The 18,886-nt window shown below is 39.1% G+C and overlaps 1 protein-coding gene across 3 annotated transcripts in view; it reads left to right on the forward strand.

Annotated features, from left to right (window-relative positions):
- Positions 1 to 817: 817 nt before the first annotated feature.
- Positions 818 to 18,886, forward strand: part of sud1 (Prolyl 3-hydroxylase sud1) — a 58,427-nt gene continuing 40,358 nt past the window's right edge. Inside the window, exons 1-3 of one of the 3 annotated variants that reach the window (XM_071665514.1) lie at positions 818 to 857; positions 5,884 to 8,099; positions 15,512 to 15,651. In XM_071665514.1, the coding sequence (XP_071521615.1) occupies positions 5,885 to 8,099; positions 15,512 to 15,651 (2,355 nt within the window). In that variant the 5' untranslated portion in view covers positions 818 to 857; position 5,884. Of the gene's footprint in view, positions 915 to 1,543; positions 2,231 to 5,883; positions 8,100 to 15,511; positions 15,652 to 18,886 lie in introns of those variants that run through there. The other 2 variants (XM_071665513.1, XM_071665512.1) reach the window with 2 other exon arrangements.

Genomic DNA, 18,886 nt, shown 5'->3' on the forward strand with positions numbered 1-18,886 from the left:
AATGGCAGGGTATCTATTCTACAACAGATCATTAACAGTGATCTCCCTTTCCCTCTTATATATTTATCTTTTTTTCCATTCTCTACAGATTCTCAAACCTATGTTGATTTTTATTTCCCACTACTTCATTCCTCTACCTTCATTATCATATTTTCCTCTTATTCTTTATGTAGCTATACTCTATTACAATCTCCCAAAGATAATTTCTATTTCTTTTCATTTCTAGTGGTATTGTTTCAAGGTTATAAATTTCATATTCCCTTAAGAAATATTGCGAGGACTTTATTTACCTTTTCATATATCTAGCCTCCATTATCGAGGTTTCCGTTTCCCTTATTTATCACTTCCTCATCCATTTTAGCGCTCCCAAAATCAATCTATTTACAGCACTCCCTGCTCTTTCAAGTGTCTGTATTTCAGTTTGTGTAAAATACATCATACATGAGCTACACCCAATATTTAGGAGAGCAATGCTTTTCTTAGGGAGCTCTTCGATTAATACTTCATCGCAGTTTGCTGGAGAGACGTAATAAATTTCTCACGTGTTTAGCCCTTTATGTAAGTTTCTCTCGTTATCAATGTCGTTTCCTTTAAGTTAATGGCTTTCAAAAACAAGTATAAATCCCTTCAAAACACATATACCCATGTATATCTTCCTTCACACGAGGAATAATAGTAGTACTCGTGTCCTGTGTTATAGCCACAACTCTCCCAACACTTACAGTCAATCATTTTCTATTTGGATTCATTTTTTTGGTGATTAGGAATCCGGATTAGACGATATTGTTAAATCCGGATTCGTTAAGAACGGTATGGAATCCTCTGCTGCACGTGTAAACAATCTGGGCGACGAGTAGGTACGTATGAGAGCGAATTGACAAGCCGCCCGCCTGCCTCCATCCTGAATGTTGAAGGTATTGGGATTTGGATGTTTAGACTGCTCTAAAGATGGACTTGTTGAAAAGCTTTGTCATATGTGCTAAGTTAGGTTTTAATTCTTACCAGTTTAGTTATTGTCACATTTAACTTAAGGGAAAATGGACGAATATTATATGAATGTATTTGCAGTCAGTAAAGTCATTGCAAAAGAGGAAGGTGAAAAATGTGTGATATTTACAAGTTTTAGTTACGCAAAGTAAGTAGGTCTTTGAAGGATAGGGAGATTGTGAGTAAAGACTAAAGATTACGTAACATACTTTAGACCACAACTGCGTAACGTGATCTTAAGTCAAACTCGTAGGTTTCTTTCTTATTTTGCAATGACATTTTGTCTTCATCTCAAAATGTCAGTTTTCATTTGAGCAGTACTTCGAAACGATTGTTTCATTTGGTTTTATAATGCGTGTGTAATGTTCAGGGAGTAAAGTTGTAAAGGGACATTCCAGTTTTAAGCAATGGATTTTGAAGGAATGAATATCAGTGAACAACGTAGATTTAGTCGTAGTGGTATAGAGTAGTGAGGCTTTGCGTAGAGTAGTTTGGGTGAAAGGAAATTTAGGATTGTGAAATAGGCATGGATCTGTGTATATGCATCTGTGAATATAAAAACTGTACGAGGGACTGAATGATTATATAAACGGTTATGGGAGTGAGAGAAACGTGGTCGTATTGAGTGACATGAATGCAAAAGTAGGATATGATGGAATTGGTGAGATAGTTGGTAAATGGATGGTGCCTGAAGTGAATGAGAATGGATGCTATCTTTTAAATGGTTTTGCAGAGAGGGCTTTGTTCCTTACAAACACATTTTTCAGCACAAGATGATCCACAGATATCATGGATGAGGAGTGATGGAAGAGAAGAGCAAAGGGCTTTGATTGACCGTTTTGTGGTTCTGAGGGATGTGGATCTGGAAGAAGTGGAGGTATGATATAAGGATGATTGGAGGGTGAAAGTGTTGGCAAGCAAGAAGATGAATAGGGAAAAATGCATGGGGGAGTATGAAAGGAAAGTAACTGAATGCTTCGATGGAAGTGCAGTGAATGTAGGAATGCAGTCCTGTGTGAACTAGGTTTGTAGAATATTTAGAGAAATACTAGTAAAAGTTGTAGAATCAGTCGTTGGATACAAGGTAGTGAGATACAGGAATAGAAATAGCAATGCATGGTGAACAGAAGAGATTAGAAATGCTGTGAAAGAGAAGAAAAAGGCATTTAGTAGATTGCTCAGTAGGAATGTACAGTGGAACCAATGGAAGTTCAGCAGAGGAGGGGGCAAGATTACAAAATCTGTAAGTAGAATGTTAAGAAGCTGATAGAGGAAAGTAAATAAAGAGTAGAAGATTTTGGAAGAAAGTTAAGTGAAAGGTTTTAGGATAATAAGAAACTCTACTGGAAGGAGGTGAAAAAGGAAAGAGGTGGATGTAAGAGTGGAAATGTTAATGTGAGAATTAACGAAGGGGAATTGTGTAATCAAAAGGAGGAAGTGAAAGGAAGATGGAAAGAGTATTTTAAGAACTGGTAAATGTCAGAGAAGGGGAGGCAGCAGTTGTTACATGCATGGGTATGGAAGAGGAAAGGAAAATGATACAAGTGCAGGGGCCTATAGAAAAAAGGAAGGTAAGAAGGACAATAATGAGGCTGAATGTAGGAAAGGCATCTGGAGTGATTGGGATTATGGCTGAAATGCTGAAGTATGGAGGAGAAAGTGTGATAGTGGATACATTTTATATGTAGTTCAGCATGGAAACAAGGTTGTACCTGAGGATTGGGTGAAAGCTGTTATTGTTCCTTTATTCAAGTGAAAAGATGCAGAGGATGTATGGAGCAATTATAGGGGAATAAGTCTGTTGAGTATCCCAGGAAAAGTGTATGCAAGAATATTAATTAATAAAGTGATAGAAGTGACTGAATGCAGAATAAGTGAAGAGCAAGAGGGTTTTAGGAAGGGTAGGGGGTGTGTGGATTAGATTTTGGTAGGAAAGATGTCTGTGAAAAAGTATTTAATGAAAGGTAAGAAGTTTTATGCATCTTTAATGGATCTGGAGAAAGTGTACGACAGAGTTGAGTGGAATGCTTTGTGGGATGTGTTAAGGATATATGGTACAGGGGGAAGACTATTGGATGGTGCAAAAGTCTTCTATACAGGAGCAAATTTGTGTATAAGAGTGTATGGAGAGCTGAGCAAAAGTTTTGGGATACGTGTAGGTGTTAGACAGGGCTGTGTGATGTCACTGAGGCTTTTTAATGTATACATATGACAGCTAGAGACTGAGTGTGAATGAATGTGGCCTTTTTTGTCTGTTTTCCTGGCTCTACTTTGCTGAAGCAGGAGGTAGTGATGCTATTTCCCTGTGTGGCGGGATGGCGACAGGAATGGATGAAGGCAAGCATGGATATGTATATGTGTATATATGTATGTCTTTGTGTATGTATGTATATGTTGATATGTATATGTGTGTGTATGGGCATTTATGTATATATGTGTGTTTATGAGTGGATGGGCCATTCTTCGTCTTTCCGGTTAGCTAGATAGCACAAGGAAACAGACGAAAGAATGGCCCAACACCCCCGCATACACATGTATATACATAAATGCCCTCACATGCACACATACATACCAATACATTTCAACGTATACATACATATACATACACAGACATATACATATATACACATGTACATATTCATACTTGCTGCCTTCATCCATTCCTGTTGCCACCCTGCCACACGTGAAATAACTATTTGAATACTGTATACTCGACTACCCTTTGTCTCACGTTGGTGAACAAAGGTGTCTACACCGGTCTTTTCCCAACAGGCGCACATAGCCAGTAGATAGCATTTTACCGAACCTAATTGTACAGTGCGAAGGTATATGAATACGGACAAAGTGCATAGAACATACAAACCTCCAACAGCCAGGATCGAATCCGGGACCCCTGTGTAACAGGCGGGAATGCTACCGCTAGGCTATGGGCCTGGCTAATAGGAAATAACTATTCGAATACTATGTGTTTATATCTTATACTTTTTCGCTGTCTCCCGCATTAGCAAGGTAACGCAAGGAAAGGTAGGGCTAGGAAAAGACAACAAAGGCCACATTCGTTCACACTCAGTCTCTAGCTGTCATGAATAATACACTGAAACCACAGCTCCCTTTCCACATCCAGGCCCACAAAACTTTCCATGGTTTACCCCAGGTGCTTCACATGCCCTGGTTCAATCAATTGACTGCACGTCGACCCTGGTATACCACATAGTTCCAATTCTTTCTATTCCTTGCGTGCCTTCCACCCTCTTGCATGTTCAGGTCCCGAGATCAAAGCAAACCTACGGAAAAGGAGTTCAGAGATGGAGTGTGGTGGTGAGATGTGGTGGCTAGTTGTAAGCCTGTTTGTGGTTGATACTGTGTTGTTTGCAGAGATTGAAGAGGAGTTACTGGAGGTTGTAACTTTGTTTTATAATGTGTGTAAGTGGAGGAGATCGAAGGTAAATGCAAGTAAAAGTAAAGTAATGGTGTTTGAAAGGAAACAGAGATAAAGTATAGATTTTCTAAAACCATATTAAGTGAAAGAAGAAAGTGTATTGAATTCTGCTGTGGATATGGAGGGAAGCACCATCCTGCATAAACACTTCAGCCATGTGCTTTTTAAATGAATCTAGATGATGGTCACACAGTGGCTAAAGACTAAGAAGTGGCACTGGAGTGAGTTCACTAGTTATGTAGACTCTGTTGCCGTGGCCACCCCCTTGAGGGATTTCCAGATGAGAATAGGCATCAGAGATATTGATAGATAGATAGACAGATATGCATATTCTTTGACTTATAAGTGTTTACAGGATTATAGACATTTCACATCGTCTTTTCCACAACCGTTTGAAATGTGCAGTGAATTTTAACAAGGCATCATACAGCGCTGGTGGCTGATTCATGTGAGAAACTGCAGAAGCTGGTGACTGAGTTTGGTAAAGTGTGTGGAAGAAGAAAGTTAAGAGTAAATGTGAATAAGAGCAAGGTTATTAGGTACAGTAGGGTTGAGGGTCAAGTCAATTGGGAGGTGAGTTTGAATGGAGAAAAACTGGAGGAAGTGAAGTGTTTTAGATATCTGGGAGTGGATCTGGCAGCGGATGGAACCATGGAAGCAGAAGTGGATCATAGGGTGGGGGAGGGGGCGAAAATTCTGGGGGCCTTGAAGAATGTGTGGAAGTCGAGAACATTATCTCGGAAAGCAAAAATGGGTATGTTTGAAGGAATAGTGGTTCCAGCAATGTTGTATGGTTGGGAGGTGTGGGCTATGGATAGAGTTGTGCGCAGGAGGATGGATGTGCTGGAAATGAGATGTTTGAGGACAATGTGTGGTGTGAGGTGGTTTGATCGAGTGAGTAACGTAAGGGTAAGAGAGATGTGTGGAAATAAAAAGAGCGTGGTTGAGAGAGCAGAAGAGGGTGTTTTGAAGTGGTTTGGGCACATGGAGAGAATGAGTGAGGAAAGATTGACCAAGAGGATATATGTGTCGCAGGTGGAGGGAACGAGGAGAAGAGGGAGACCAAATTGGAGGTGGAAAGATGGAGTGAAAAAGATTTTGTGTGATCGGGGCCTGAACATGCAGGAGGGTGAAAGGAGGGCAAGGAATAGAGTGAATTGGAGCGATGTGGTATACCGGGGTTGACGTGCTGTCAGTGGATTGAATCAAGGCATGTGAAGCGTCTGGGGTAAACCATGGAAAGCTGTGTAGGTATGTATATTTGCGTGTGTGGACGTATGTATATACATGTGTATGGGGGGGGGGTTGGGACCATTTCTTTCGTCTGTTTCCTTGCGCTACTTCGCAAATGCGGGAGACAGCGACAAAGTATAATAAAATAAAAAAGAATACTATTCCATTATAGAATTAAGTAAAATATTGAACTTTGATTTGATTTTTATGGCATTATCTTTCAGAATGACAAGAGTGGAGACATTTGAAAATGAAAACAACTTGGAAGCACATATTGAAAAAAAGAAAAAGCGACGTTCCAAAAAATTTAAGAAGGTCGCACCAAGTGATGTAACAGGAGGTCCTACTGTATCTGAACCAGCTAATCCAGGATCTAATGCAGCAGGTCTTTCAGTGATGAAATTGGATACACCAAGTCAGAATGAGGCTCAAAAGAAAAAAAGGATTCGTAGACGTAAAAGAAATAAGAATTCAAAGGTTGTCCAGAGTGAAGGGGATATTGAAACAGAAAACAAGAAAGATGATAGCAAGAATATATCCAATTCTGGTAATACAGTTGGGCCCAGTGGAGAAGGACCTGTTTCAGTAGTTTCTAATGCCGAAGATGCTACACCAGTAATGTCTAGTAATGCCCAAAAGAAGAGAACAAGAAGACGTAATAGAAACAAATCCAAGGCAGCCGACAGCAGCTTAGATGCTGGAATACAAACTGTTAAGGAAGATGATTCAAATGCAACCAATTTGAAGGATGTTAAGCCTGAATTATCACATGTTAGTCAAGGTAACTTAGATGTGACCACTATACAGGGTAATGCACAAGAGAAGTCTGAAACTCAGAAGAAGAGAAAGAAAAGGAAGAATAAGAAAAAGACATCAGTTTCCGAGGGTGATGTCTGTCCTAGTCAGACACCTGATCCAGCTGCTAATACGTCAGTTGTGAATGATGTGCAGCCTGTACCATTACCTGGGAAAAAAAGGAGAAACAGAAAAAGAAAGAGAAACCACTCAGGCACTGTGGCTGAAAACACCCCCTCTGTTGGTGATGGCATTGATAAAAAGACAGAGGCAAACAGTGATGAGCCTATTCCTAAGTTAATGAAGATCACAGCCATTGAAAATGAGAGTAATCCACCCCAAAATTTAGGAGAAGGAATAGGTACAAATAAAAAGAAAAGACGCAGAAATAGAAGGAAAAGACATGACAAAGATAAAGTGGAACCACAAAGTGATATTGTATTACCACATGATGTACAAGAAAATGGGACCAAAGTAATTGAAGATAATGAAAGAACACAGAATAGGAAAAGAAGCCTTGAAAGTTGTGATAAGAGCAGATTAGTGGATGTTACTGATTTGAACCAAGAAAATAATCAAACAAATATTGAGGAGAAAAATGACGAGCATGCAGTTAAGAAAACTAAACTTTCAATTGATGAGGAAAATGGAACCCAAAATGTGGAGGTGGGAAGTAGTCCTAAGAAGAGGAAAAGGCAAAGGAACAGAAAAAGAAAATTTAACAAAGAGGCAGCACAAGGCTGTATTGATTCACCAAGTGGATTACAAGAGAATGGTGTTGAAGCCAGTAAAGATACTGAAAGTGCAAAGGGTGAGAAAGGAGGCATTGAAAGGAATAGTAACTTGCCTGAAAGTGAGAAAAAGGATTTATTAGGTGTTGGAGAGAATGGGACTAATGTTGATACTTTACCCTCTTCTGCTCAATTAGTAAAACAAGAGAGTAATGATAGTGAGAAAAAGAATGATGAGCTTGTGAAAGTGCTGCCTTTAGAGGAAGGTGGAACTCCAACCCAAAATACAGGAGCAGAAAATAATTTGAACAAGAAGAAAAAACATAGGAATAGACATAAGAAGCGCAACAGAGAACACAAAGAGAAATCACAAGATAGTGTTAATGCCCTAGATACATCACAGAATGGGGCTGGAATCATTAGCACTAATGAAAATAGTGGGAAGGAGGAAAGAGACTCTGAGGGGAAGGATAGTATGCTTGACAGTAAGAGTAAGAATGGGACTGTAAGTGAAAATGTGCCTTTTCTTAACCAGCCTTTGGAACAAGGAAGTAATCAAACTGTATCAGGTAAAAAGAAGAGGAGAAGGAATAGGAAGAAGCACAACCAGAGTTTGGGTACTGAGATTAAAAGTCAACCTCAGGAGAAAGTATCGTGCGAGGTAGATGTCGCTGAAAGTAAATCTGATGCTACAGTTGATGTACTTAAGCCTGAAGATGGTACTCAAGCATCTGATGATGGTTGCAACAGTCCACATGAAATGAAAAAGACAAAGGATGAAGAAGTAATTGAAAGTCATACTTGTGGATCAACATCAGGTGTCACTACAGAACTCAATTCATTGTATGTTGATGACAGTTGCAAAAATGAAATACATAAGCATTGGACTGAAGAGCAAGTGCCACTATGTAAAGGTAAGAATTTACATGATCCGTTGATTGTTATTTGGTCATAAGTTTATCGATTAGTTTTTAAACCTTTAGGACTGTTATCGAGTTTTGATTGCATGTTTTTCTTTCAGCATTTGAATGGAGACCCTGTCAGTGATGTAGTTCTTCATAAACAACTTCTCAGATCTGTTTTGTAATTCTAAAGACCAGGCTAGGTTTCCTGTATGTATATTCTGTGCACAGTTATTGAAAAATGTGGTTACTGCCATCTCTAGGCCTTTTGAGAAAGAACTAATCCAAATTTTTGGAAAAATTCTTATTTGTTGCATTGAAAGATATGAACAGGTGGTAACATTTTATGTCCAACAGCCTCTTCATGGAGAAGGCATATAGTGTTATACTTGATCATATGTATGTTTGAATTCTAATTGATCTTAACTTTTGAGTTCTGATCAATTCTGTTGTTAAATTACACTGAATTTTTCCCCTTGCCAATAGACAGAGTCCTGTGAACATCTAAAGAACATTTGCTTGTTAGGGATTAAAATTGAGGCTGGCAGATGCTCTCTTTGAGAATTGAGTGACCATACAGCAGTCAACCCTGGCATCTGACATCATGTTGCTGAAGTAAGATGGAAACAAGAGGCTCATAATCATTCACTTAACATTTGTTCACAGTTGCTTTTCAGACCTACATATCATTGTTTGATGTTGGTGAGCTTACAGTGTCTTTGTGTTTGTTTCTGGCCTCAGTAGATGTTGGATGATTATTGCTCCCTCTTATTTTTGGCTTTGCCATGAGACACATTGGAAGTACATTGTTATATCTTTATAAGACAGTGATGGCATCAGCTTGATTTTCATTTATTCTTTGTATTTGAGGTCTTTGTTTATGAGAATGGCTTTTGATCTTTGATTTGGAACAAGCATACGAAACTATGATTTGGAACAAGCATATGAAACTATAAAAGTAAAAAGAAACAACATAAAGAAACACTTCTGCAGTATGAGAATAGTGGATCTATCTATCTATCTATGTCTCTGATGCCCGTTCACTCTGGGAACTCCCATCAAGGGGTGGCCATGGCAAAAGTCTCTACTTATCACTGTCCTTACATGCCTCCCTCACATACACTATTTCCCACATTCTTCCTTTGTTTCTCTTCCTCCAGTATTCCTCCTCCCTATTTGCCTATGTCACAGGTGGTCTTCCACCACACCAACCACTTTAATTGTACTATCATACACTCTCCTTGTAAAGTCCCTGTCTTGCATTCTTTCCACATGCCCAGACCACCTCAAAGTATTACATTTCACCCATTCCACCACGCCACAATTTATTCTTTTTGCATTCCTTGCCATACTACGTCTCTCATACACCCTTTCATTTCTTTCTTCATTCCATCTAGCCACACTGCATGCTTTTCTCAGATAGCTCATTTCCACAGCCTGGATCCTTGACCTCTGTGCCTTATTCCACATCCATGTTTCAGCTGCATAGGTCAGGGTTGGGAGGATTATGCTGTCCTTTAATTCTCTCTTCACTTCCATACTTAAACTTCTACCCTTCATTTTTCTTATAAGGGACTAATTGACTCTTCTACCTTGTACTGCTCTGTCCCTAATCTCTCCTTCCATATCACCACACTTACCCAAGACAGCACCTAGATACTTAAATTCACTCACTTCTTCCAGTATTTTTCCCCCATATCCACAGCACAATTTAGTACACTTTCTTCTCTCACTCTATTTGGTTTTACAGAATCTATATTTTCACTCCGTTTCCTTTCAAACACCATTACTTTACTTTTACTTGCATTTACCTTCAATCTCCTCTGCTTACACACATCATAAAACACACTTACAACCTTCTGCATCTCCTCTTCACTCTCCGCAAACAACATGGTATCATCCGCAAACAGGCTTGCCACTAGCCACCATATCTCACCACCCCTTTTCCTTAGTTTTGCTTTCATCTTTCTCATCAATCCATCTATATTTATATTAGATAGCCACGGTGACATCACACAGCCCTGTCTTACACCTACATTTATCCCAGAACTTTTGCTCAGCTTTCCATCCACTTTTACATATGCATTTGCTTCTGTATAGAAGGCTTTTACACTCTCCAACAGTTGTTCCCCTTTACCATATATCCCTAACTCATTGACAAAGCATTCCACTCGACTCATACGCTTTCTCTAGATCCATAAAAGCTGCATACAACTTCTTATCTTTCACTAAATACTTTTCCACAGTCATCTTTATTACAAAAATCTGATCCACACATCCCCTACCTTTCCTAAAACCCCCTTGCTCTTCACTTATTCTGTGTTAAGTCTTTTCCATCACTTTGTCAATTAATATTCTTGCATACACTTTTCCCAGTATACTTGCAGACTTATTCCCCTATAATTGCTACATACATCCTTCGCACCTTTTCATTTGAATAAAGGAACAATGATAGCTTTCACCCAATTCTGTTTCCATGCTAAATTGCATGTAAGATGTATCCACGTTATCACACTTTCTCCTTCATACTTCAGCACTTGAGCCGTAATCCCATCCACTCCAGGTGCCTTTCCTATGTTCACCCTCGTTATTGCCCTTCTTTTGTCCTTAGCTATAGGCCCCTGCACTTGTATCCTCTTCCTTCCCTCCACCATACCTATGCATGCAACAAATGCTGCCTCCACTTCTCCCACACTCATCAGTTCTTCAAAATACTCTTTCAATCTTCCTTTTACTTACTTTTGATTCAGCAATTTCCCTTCCTTACTTCTCACATCAACATTTCCACTCTTACATCCACATCTTTCCTTTTTCACCTTCCAGTATAGTTTCTTATTATCCTGAAACTTTTCACTTACCTTTCTGGATCTACATCAGTCTAATACTTTCTTATCCAGTTTTCCTGGTCTTTTTAATCTTTTTACTTTTTATCTTTGCTCTAGCCATAGGACATAGAGTGATTGAAATTCATGCCATTACATATCACAAGAACAACTTCCATTTTCATCAAGACCTGGATTAGGTAAGGCAGTGCCTTAACTCCAAAATGTTCCCAGAGAATGAAATAGCCAGTTTGTCAACAAAGACATTGTTATTTTTATTTAGAAGAAAGAGAGCATTCATAACTGTCTGTCTCCTAAAAACCATGAAATCCTGTTTGGATCACAGTTGACCATTTTAGAGATTGTCTCATCATCCTTCATTCCACCAAACTTCCAATATTAGTGACCCCTTAACTAAAGTTTCTTTTCCAGCCTTGAAAATTTAGTTTTTCAAGTTATTTAAGAAAGGTATTTTAACCTTAGCATTTCAAAGCTATTCATATGAAAATGAAAAAAAATCTTTTGAAAAGTATATTTAATCCGCTATATTCATGGATTGAAGTTTTGTAGGTGTTACGGCACAGTGTGCTAAAAAGTTTGTGGGTATAGCATGAGCATGAAGTGAGTTGTACCTAGGCATATTCTGTCATTTATTTTACTTACTGTAAACTGCTAATTATTGATTTTAGTGATTTATCATATACAGTAAATCTTTTTATAGACATTATGATTCATTGATGATTTTTTTCATGAAAGCAAATTATAAACATTTGGAGATTTACTAGCTGGACTGGCCACTTTTATTGTTGTCAAGGTCAGGCATGTGTAGACAATACTTCCTCTGCTTTTGCTAGAAACACTTTCTCCTATTTCATCTTGGTCAACTGTCAATGCTGGAAGAGGCTATGCCCTTAAAATCATTTTCCACACAATAATACAGATCATCAATGTCAAGTAATTCAAGATCATGTGCTTAGTCCTTTAAATCACACTAAGATCCACGCTCAATTTTCTTACAAGAAAACTTAAAGGATTTGTTGTCAGTTGCATGGCTGGAGGATAATTGAATGTGGAGAGAATTTATGACATGTAATCACCTCAGCTATTTCCCCTGCTTAGCACACAGCCTTGAAATAGAGACATAAAACTTGATGTGTAAATAGAGGAGCTGTTCAGCTCACAGAAGTAAATGGCTGGAGTAGATAAGGATTAATGGTTAAGGTACATTACTTTACGTATCAACAGTTTCATCTTGAAGTTATATCCTATTTCAAATACCAAATGTCCACCGTGTCAAAACAGGTGGCCTGCAGTCTAGCATATTTGAGAAGCCTATTACTGCAATAGTTATTTTTAGAGGACTGTGGAGCTGTTCCAGCTCTTTTGTCATCCATTACATCATTAACTGTTGATGCCCCATTTATGGAAAATGCCACATCCAGGAGTTAACTGGTAGCATCCCAATTGTGGAATTCACTTTTAAAAAGTGTGCATGGAACTGTAAAGGTGTTAATTATTCAGAATTCAGTTACTGGCATCTCATAGGGTCTTTCCATGCCTTAACCTGCATTTCATCCACTTGAGTGACCGGTAGCTATCAGGGTGCCAAAGCATACGGTATAACAACTTAAGTGACCAGTGCTATCAGTGCCAAAGCATATGGTATAACAACTTTACCACATGCGAGATGCATAAGATAAGCCAAATTATTACAAAGGCTTGTATGATATGCATGTCTCAGACATTTGGAGAAGAGTGATGATGAATCAAGTGAATATAGTTTTTATGAAGATGTAGAAAAATGAAGAAAGGAGGAAGATGAGCATGATATTGCCAGCAGTGAGGATGAAGATGACCCTTGTCCCAATTTGAGGGTGATGGGTGCTTTGTCACATCTGCCCTTTGCCTTATGGGCATGGATGGATGTTGCCAACTTCATTGCAACACAACATGTTTTTGATGAGGATAATTACGTATAACAGGTGAGAATTCTGAAGAGCTGGACTATTTTGTAGAGTATTTTGATAGTGATTTGACGGGCATGATAGTGGTTGACAAATCACTGTTATTGTTTAGTGAAGGAAACACCGTGAACATCTCCAAGCAGCAGGCTGTCCAAGTTCAGTCATCACATGAGGTGAAATATTTGTTTTGTGATGTAGAAAGTGGTTTACTTTATAATGTATATAGGAAAAGAGATTGAAATGAATTGTGATGAGGAATTAAGTGTTTCAGGATCCATGTTTTAAAGTGTACCATATGAAAAGTAATTACTTAGAACAAGAGAGTACAGTATAAAGATGTAAATATATATGCCTATGTACTGGGACAGGTTAGTTGTTTTATGAGTTTGAATGGAGAAAATTTGGAGTCAGTGTAGCATTTTAGACATCAGAGTGGACAACCATGGAAGTAGATGTGAGTCACAGGGTGGGTGAGATGCCAAATTTTCTAGGAGCATTGATAAATGTGTGAAAAGAGTTGTAATCTGGGAGGGCAGAAATGGGCATGTTTGAAGGTATTGTAGTTCAAACAATATTGTATAGATGCAAGATAAGGGTGTGCAGAGGAGGGTGGATGTGTTGGATATTGAATCTTTAAGGACAATATGTGGTGTGAAGTGTTTTGATTAAGTAATAAAAGGGGAAGAGAGAGGTATGGCATTAAAAAGCGTGTTTAAGAGAGCTGAAGACGGTGTACTGAAGTGGTTTAAACATATAGAAAGAATGAGTGAGGATAGGTTGACAAAGAGGTTATATGTGTCAGAATTGGAGGGAGCAGGTAAAAGGGTGAGACCAATTTGAACATGGAAGGATGGAGTGAAAAAGATTTTCACTGATCAGGACTTGAACATACAGGCTTGTTGTGGATAGGGGGCTACGGTTTCAGTGCTTTGCACAAGACAGCGCGAGAATGGATGTGAGTGAATGCAGGCTTTCTTCGTCGCATCCTGGTGCTACCTCACTAACACAGGAAACTGCAATCAGGTATGAAAAAATTGTACATATATGGTAAATACCAAGCAATTAATGATTTATGATGGAAAAATTCCATTATTGGGTAGAGAAATAGCATATATGTTTAAGAAAGCGATAACATTGGTACAGTAAAGCGAGTGCATACAAATTGCATCATATGGTGAAAGTGCGTCATATAGCTTGCTGAGTTGGCCATGAAGATGGCCTTGATTCACCTGAAAATATATTCACTGTGAGCCTCATCTCACAGATGAGTACATATCTACAATATTTTCTTATATATTATGTTTTAAAAAGGAACTCTTTCATATGACATGGATTTTTTTTAAGTGCCACTGTGGAGATATACATAGTATTTAGGACTGCCACAATCAATGAGTATCTGAATTTGCAGGATTAATGCTGTGTGCTTCTTGAGGATATTCCAGGCACCTCATTCTAACCCGCTAACCAGTTTTGTTTCTGCTGTAAGTTAGAGAATTTCTCATCAGTCCCTATTTGGTTATGCCTTCATTTCCCATTCATATTGGCTGACACTATTAAGAGAGAAAGAAAAAAAGGGTGTTGGAGTGTGAAAGCTGTTACTGAACAGGAAGCCAGTGATTTTTTTCTTTTATTATTATTATTACTTAGCTCTTCCTCTCCAGCTTAGAACCATGTTGATGAAGTGTGCACACGTCATGTAGATTGGAGCTCTTGATTTGCCTTGCTTCATGGAGGAGATGGCAGTTTGCAGTGGTTCATTCAGATAAGCCTGCCTTTAGAGAAATATCTTGGGATTCCCTGCAGGTTAATGTTAGGATTTTGCCTTTTATTTCATTTCTCTTGCTCTCTAGCCTCCTTTGTAAGAAGAAATAGCCTTTCATAAGTTTAGAATTTGCTTTTTATGATATTTTCCATGTGTAAATCTCATTCTTTTCTGTGATAAGTGTTTTATTGTTAAGTTTAATGTTTACACAAACTGATGATTAATATTAATTAGTTAATTGCATAGTCCTTAAAGAGTGTAATGTTGACTGTAATATTAATGTCAACCTCTTCAAATGCATTGGTGATTGTTTAAGTCAGTGGCAGTAAGGCTGTTAAAATTTCCCCAAATGGCTTTAGTGTTGAAAGATTGGATGTTGAAACACAAATGGAATGGAGGACACTGCTATTTGATATTCCAGGAAAACAAGGGAAAAAGTTGAGCTTATGAGGAAGAGAATAAGGTAGATAGAAAAAAGAATTGAATTGCTGTGCAATGAATGGGATATTGTGTGAGTTTAAGAATATGTTGCAAAGAACTGGGAACACCTCATTGGAGATGTGACTTTAAAGTAAAAAATGCTGGAAAGGGGACTGCTATAAGGAGATTTATCATTTTGGTATTTATATGTCTCTCCCTTGATAAATCCTCCATTGTGTCTAAAATTCTGCACCATACTTAGTTTTAATCTAGATATGGAAGGTTTGTGTGGTTTGAATAATGTTAGAAGTAAGCTCAGTTCAAATGGACAATTCAAAATGGCCCACCAAATTTCAGTCATCAAATGTGGTCCTCAGTTATTTCACATTTTGATTATACTCTGTTCATAATGATTTCAGCAGTAATAAATTACTTAAGATATTTTTTCTAATGCAGATACAGGTTTGGAGGTTACAATGGAGCCGTTTAAGTGCTGTTATGCTCCAGACTTCTTGAAAAATGCAGACTATCTTGATGGGGTTAAGGATGAGTTACAAGACATTGAACTCATAATGAAGAGTAATGATCTCTACAAGGTAACTTTAGCCGGAGGTTAATGTTCAAGAAAGAATATACAATGTGTTATGATGTGCTGGAGAGAGCACACTTCACTCTGTAAATACAAGATAATGCAGTTAACTTTGGAAATTGTATATTGGCTGAGCTTTTTTTGTGTTACTGTAATGTCTTGAGTTTTTACAGTTAGAATATAGTATATATACAAACTTCATACTTGACTGCAATTTCCTGCATTAGTGAATTAGCACCAGGAATAGATGAAGACAAGCCACATTCACTCTCATCCATTCTGTAGCAGTCATGTGCAATACACCAAAAACCACTTCCCTTGTCAACAGCCAGGCCCCATAGACCTTTTCATGGTTTCTTGTGGCTGCTTCACATGCCCTGGTTTAGTCCATTGAGAGTGCGTCAACCCCTATATACTAAAATTCCAATTCACTCTTATCTTGTGCACGCCTTTTACCCTCCTGCCGGCTCAAACCTTTGATCACTCAGAATCTTTTTAACTCCATCCTTCCATCTCAAGTTTGAATCAAACATCTCCAGTTTGATATCTCTCTTCTCCTTTTTCCCTCTACTTCCAATAAATACATCCTCCATGTCCACCTCCCCACCATCTTGCTCAGTCTCTCCAGATGTCCAAACCATTTCAGCACTCTTTTTATTAACACACCTCTCTCACACCCTGTAATTACTTATTCAGTCAAACTACTTTACACCACTTAGTGTCTTCAAACATTTCATTTCTTACACGTCCACCCTCTGCTGCACCATCTCATGTATAACCTATTTCTGGCATCCACACAGTATTACAGGGACTGCTATACCTTCAAACATACCCATTTTCTTCCTCCCAGATAACCTCTTTTTTCACACATTCCTCAATGCTTCAAGAACTTTCACTCCCCTCACCCACCCTGTGTCTCACTTCTACACGCATGGTTCCATTTGCTTCCATTTCCACTTCCTGGTATCTAAAGCACTTTACTTTTCCCAAGTTTTCTCCATTCACTCTTACCCCAGCTAACCTCACCACTGCCCATCTGAATCACTAACCTTGCTTTTATTCATATTTACTCTCAACTTCCTCCTCTCACACACACTCCCAAACTCAGTCACCAACTTATGCAGTTAATTTTTCAAATCTGTAACCAGCACTGTGTCATCAGCAAATAACTGGCACACTTTGCAGGCTCCCCTCACCTCCCACATATTGCATTATTGTGCTTCTCCCCAAAACCCTTGCATTTGCCTCCCTCACCACCCTATCCATAAACAAATTAAATGGGAATGGTGACATTACACACCCATGCTGCAGACCAACAGTCACCTGGAACCACTCCCTCTCCTCTCCTGCTCAAACACTATTGATAAGAACTTTTCACCGACTCCAGTCGCTATCCTTCCTTACCATACATTCATGAGACCTTTCACGAGGCACCTCTATCAGCCTTGTCCTATGCTTTCTCCAGATCAATAAATGGCATGTAAAAAATCTGAGTTTTGGAGAGTATGTGAAGGGAGGGAGATGAAAATAAAAATAGACAAATGCAAGGTTGGTTTGGATGTTAGTTTAAATGGAGAAAATTTGGTGAAGGTAAAGTGGTTAGGATGTGAGTTTGGAGAAAATTTGGTGAAAGTAAAGTGTTTTAGTTACCTGGGAGTGGACCTGGCAGTGAATGGAACCAAGGAAGAGGAATTGAGGAATATGTGGAAAGAGAGATTGTTATCTGTGAGTGAAAATAATTTTTTTTTTTCTTTTTTTTTTTTGTCGCTGTCTCCCACGTTTGCGAGGTAGCACAAGGAAACAGATGAAAGAAATGGCCCAATCCACCCCCATACACATGTATATACATACGTCCACACACGCAAATATACATACCTACACAGCCCTCCGTGGTTTACCCCAGACGCTTCACATGCCCTGATTCAATCCACTGACAGCACGTCAAACCCGGTATACCACATCGATCCAATTCACTCTATTTCTTGCCCTCCTTTCACCCTCCTGCATGTTCAGGCCTCGATCACACAAAATCTTTTTCACTCCATCTTTCCACCTCCAATTTGGTCTCCCACTTCTCCTCGTTCCCTCCACCTCCGACACATATATCCTCTTGGTCAATCTTTCCTCACTCATTCTCTCCATGTGCCCAAACCATTTCAAAACACCCTCTTCTGCTCTCTCAACCACACTTTTTATTACCACACATCTCTCTTACCCTATTATTACTTACTCGATCAAACCACCTCACACCACATATTGTCCTCAAACATCTCATTTCCAGCACATCCACCCTCCTGCGCACAACTCTATCCATAGCCCACGCCTCGCAACCATACAACATTGTTGGAACCACTATTCCTTCAAACATACCCATTTTTGCTTTCCGAGATAATGTTCTCGACTTCCATACATTCTTCAACGCTCCCAGAATTTTCGCCCCCTCCCCCACCCTATGATTCACTTCCGCTTCCATGGTTCCCTCCTCTGCCAGATCCACTCCCAGATATCTAAAACACTTCACTTCCTCCAGTTTTGCTCCATTCAAACTTACCTCCCAATTGACTTGACCCTCAACCCTACTGTACCTAATAACCTTGCTCTTATTCACATTTACTCTCAACTGTCTTCTCTCACACACTTTCCCAAACTCAGTCACCAGCTTCTGCAGTTTCACACATGAATCAGCCACCAGCACTGTATCATCAGCGAACAACAACTGACTCACTTCCCACGCTCTCTGGTCCTTAACAGACTACATTCTTGCCCCTCTTTCCAAAATAGGTGTTTGAAGGTATTTTATTTCCAACAGTGTTGCTTGGATGTGAGATATGGGCTATAGATGAGGTTGTGCAGTGGAGTGTAAATATGTTGGTTTGATCAGGTACATAATAAATGGGTAAGAGATAAATGTTACAATGTGAAGAGTGTGGTTGGAAGAGATAAAAAGGGTGTGCTGAATTGGGTTAGACGTGTGGAGAGAGGAGTGATTAAAGGGTGACAAAAGAGATTTTTGTGTCAGAGGTGAAGGGGACAAGGATAAAGGGGAGTCTAAATTAGGGATGGAAGCATGGAGTGTGGAATGTTTTGAGTACCTGGAGCCTGAACATACAGGAGGGTGAAAGGCATTCATGGGAAAGAGTGAACTGTAGCAATGTGGTATGCTAGGGTTGACTTTCTGCCAGTGAACTACCCTGGGGCATTTTAAGCAGACAGGGGAAGCCACAGAAACATCTATGGGGACT

This window comes from Panulirus ornatus, chromosome 10 (assembly GCF_036320965.1).
Source record: "Panulirus ornatus isolate Po-2019 chromosome 10, ASM3632096v1, whole genome shotgun sequence".
NCBI lineage: Eukaryota > Metazoa > Arthropoda > Malacostraca > Decapoda > Palinuridae > Panulirus > Panulirus ornatus.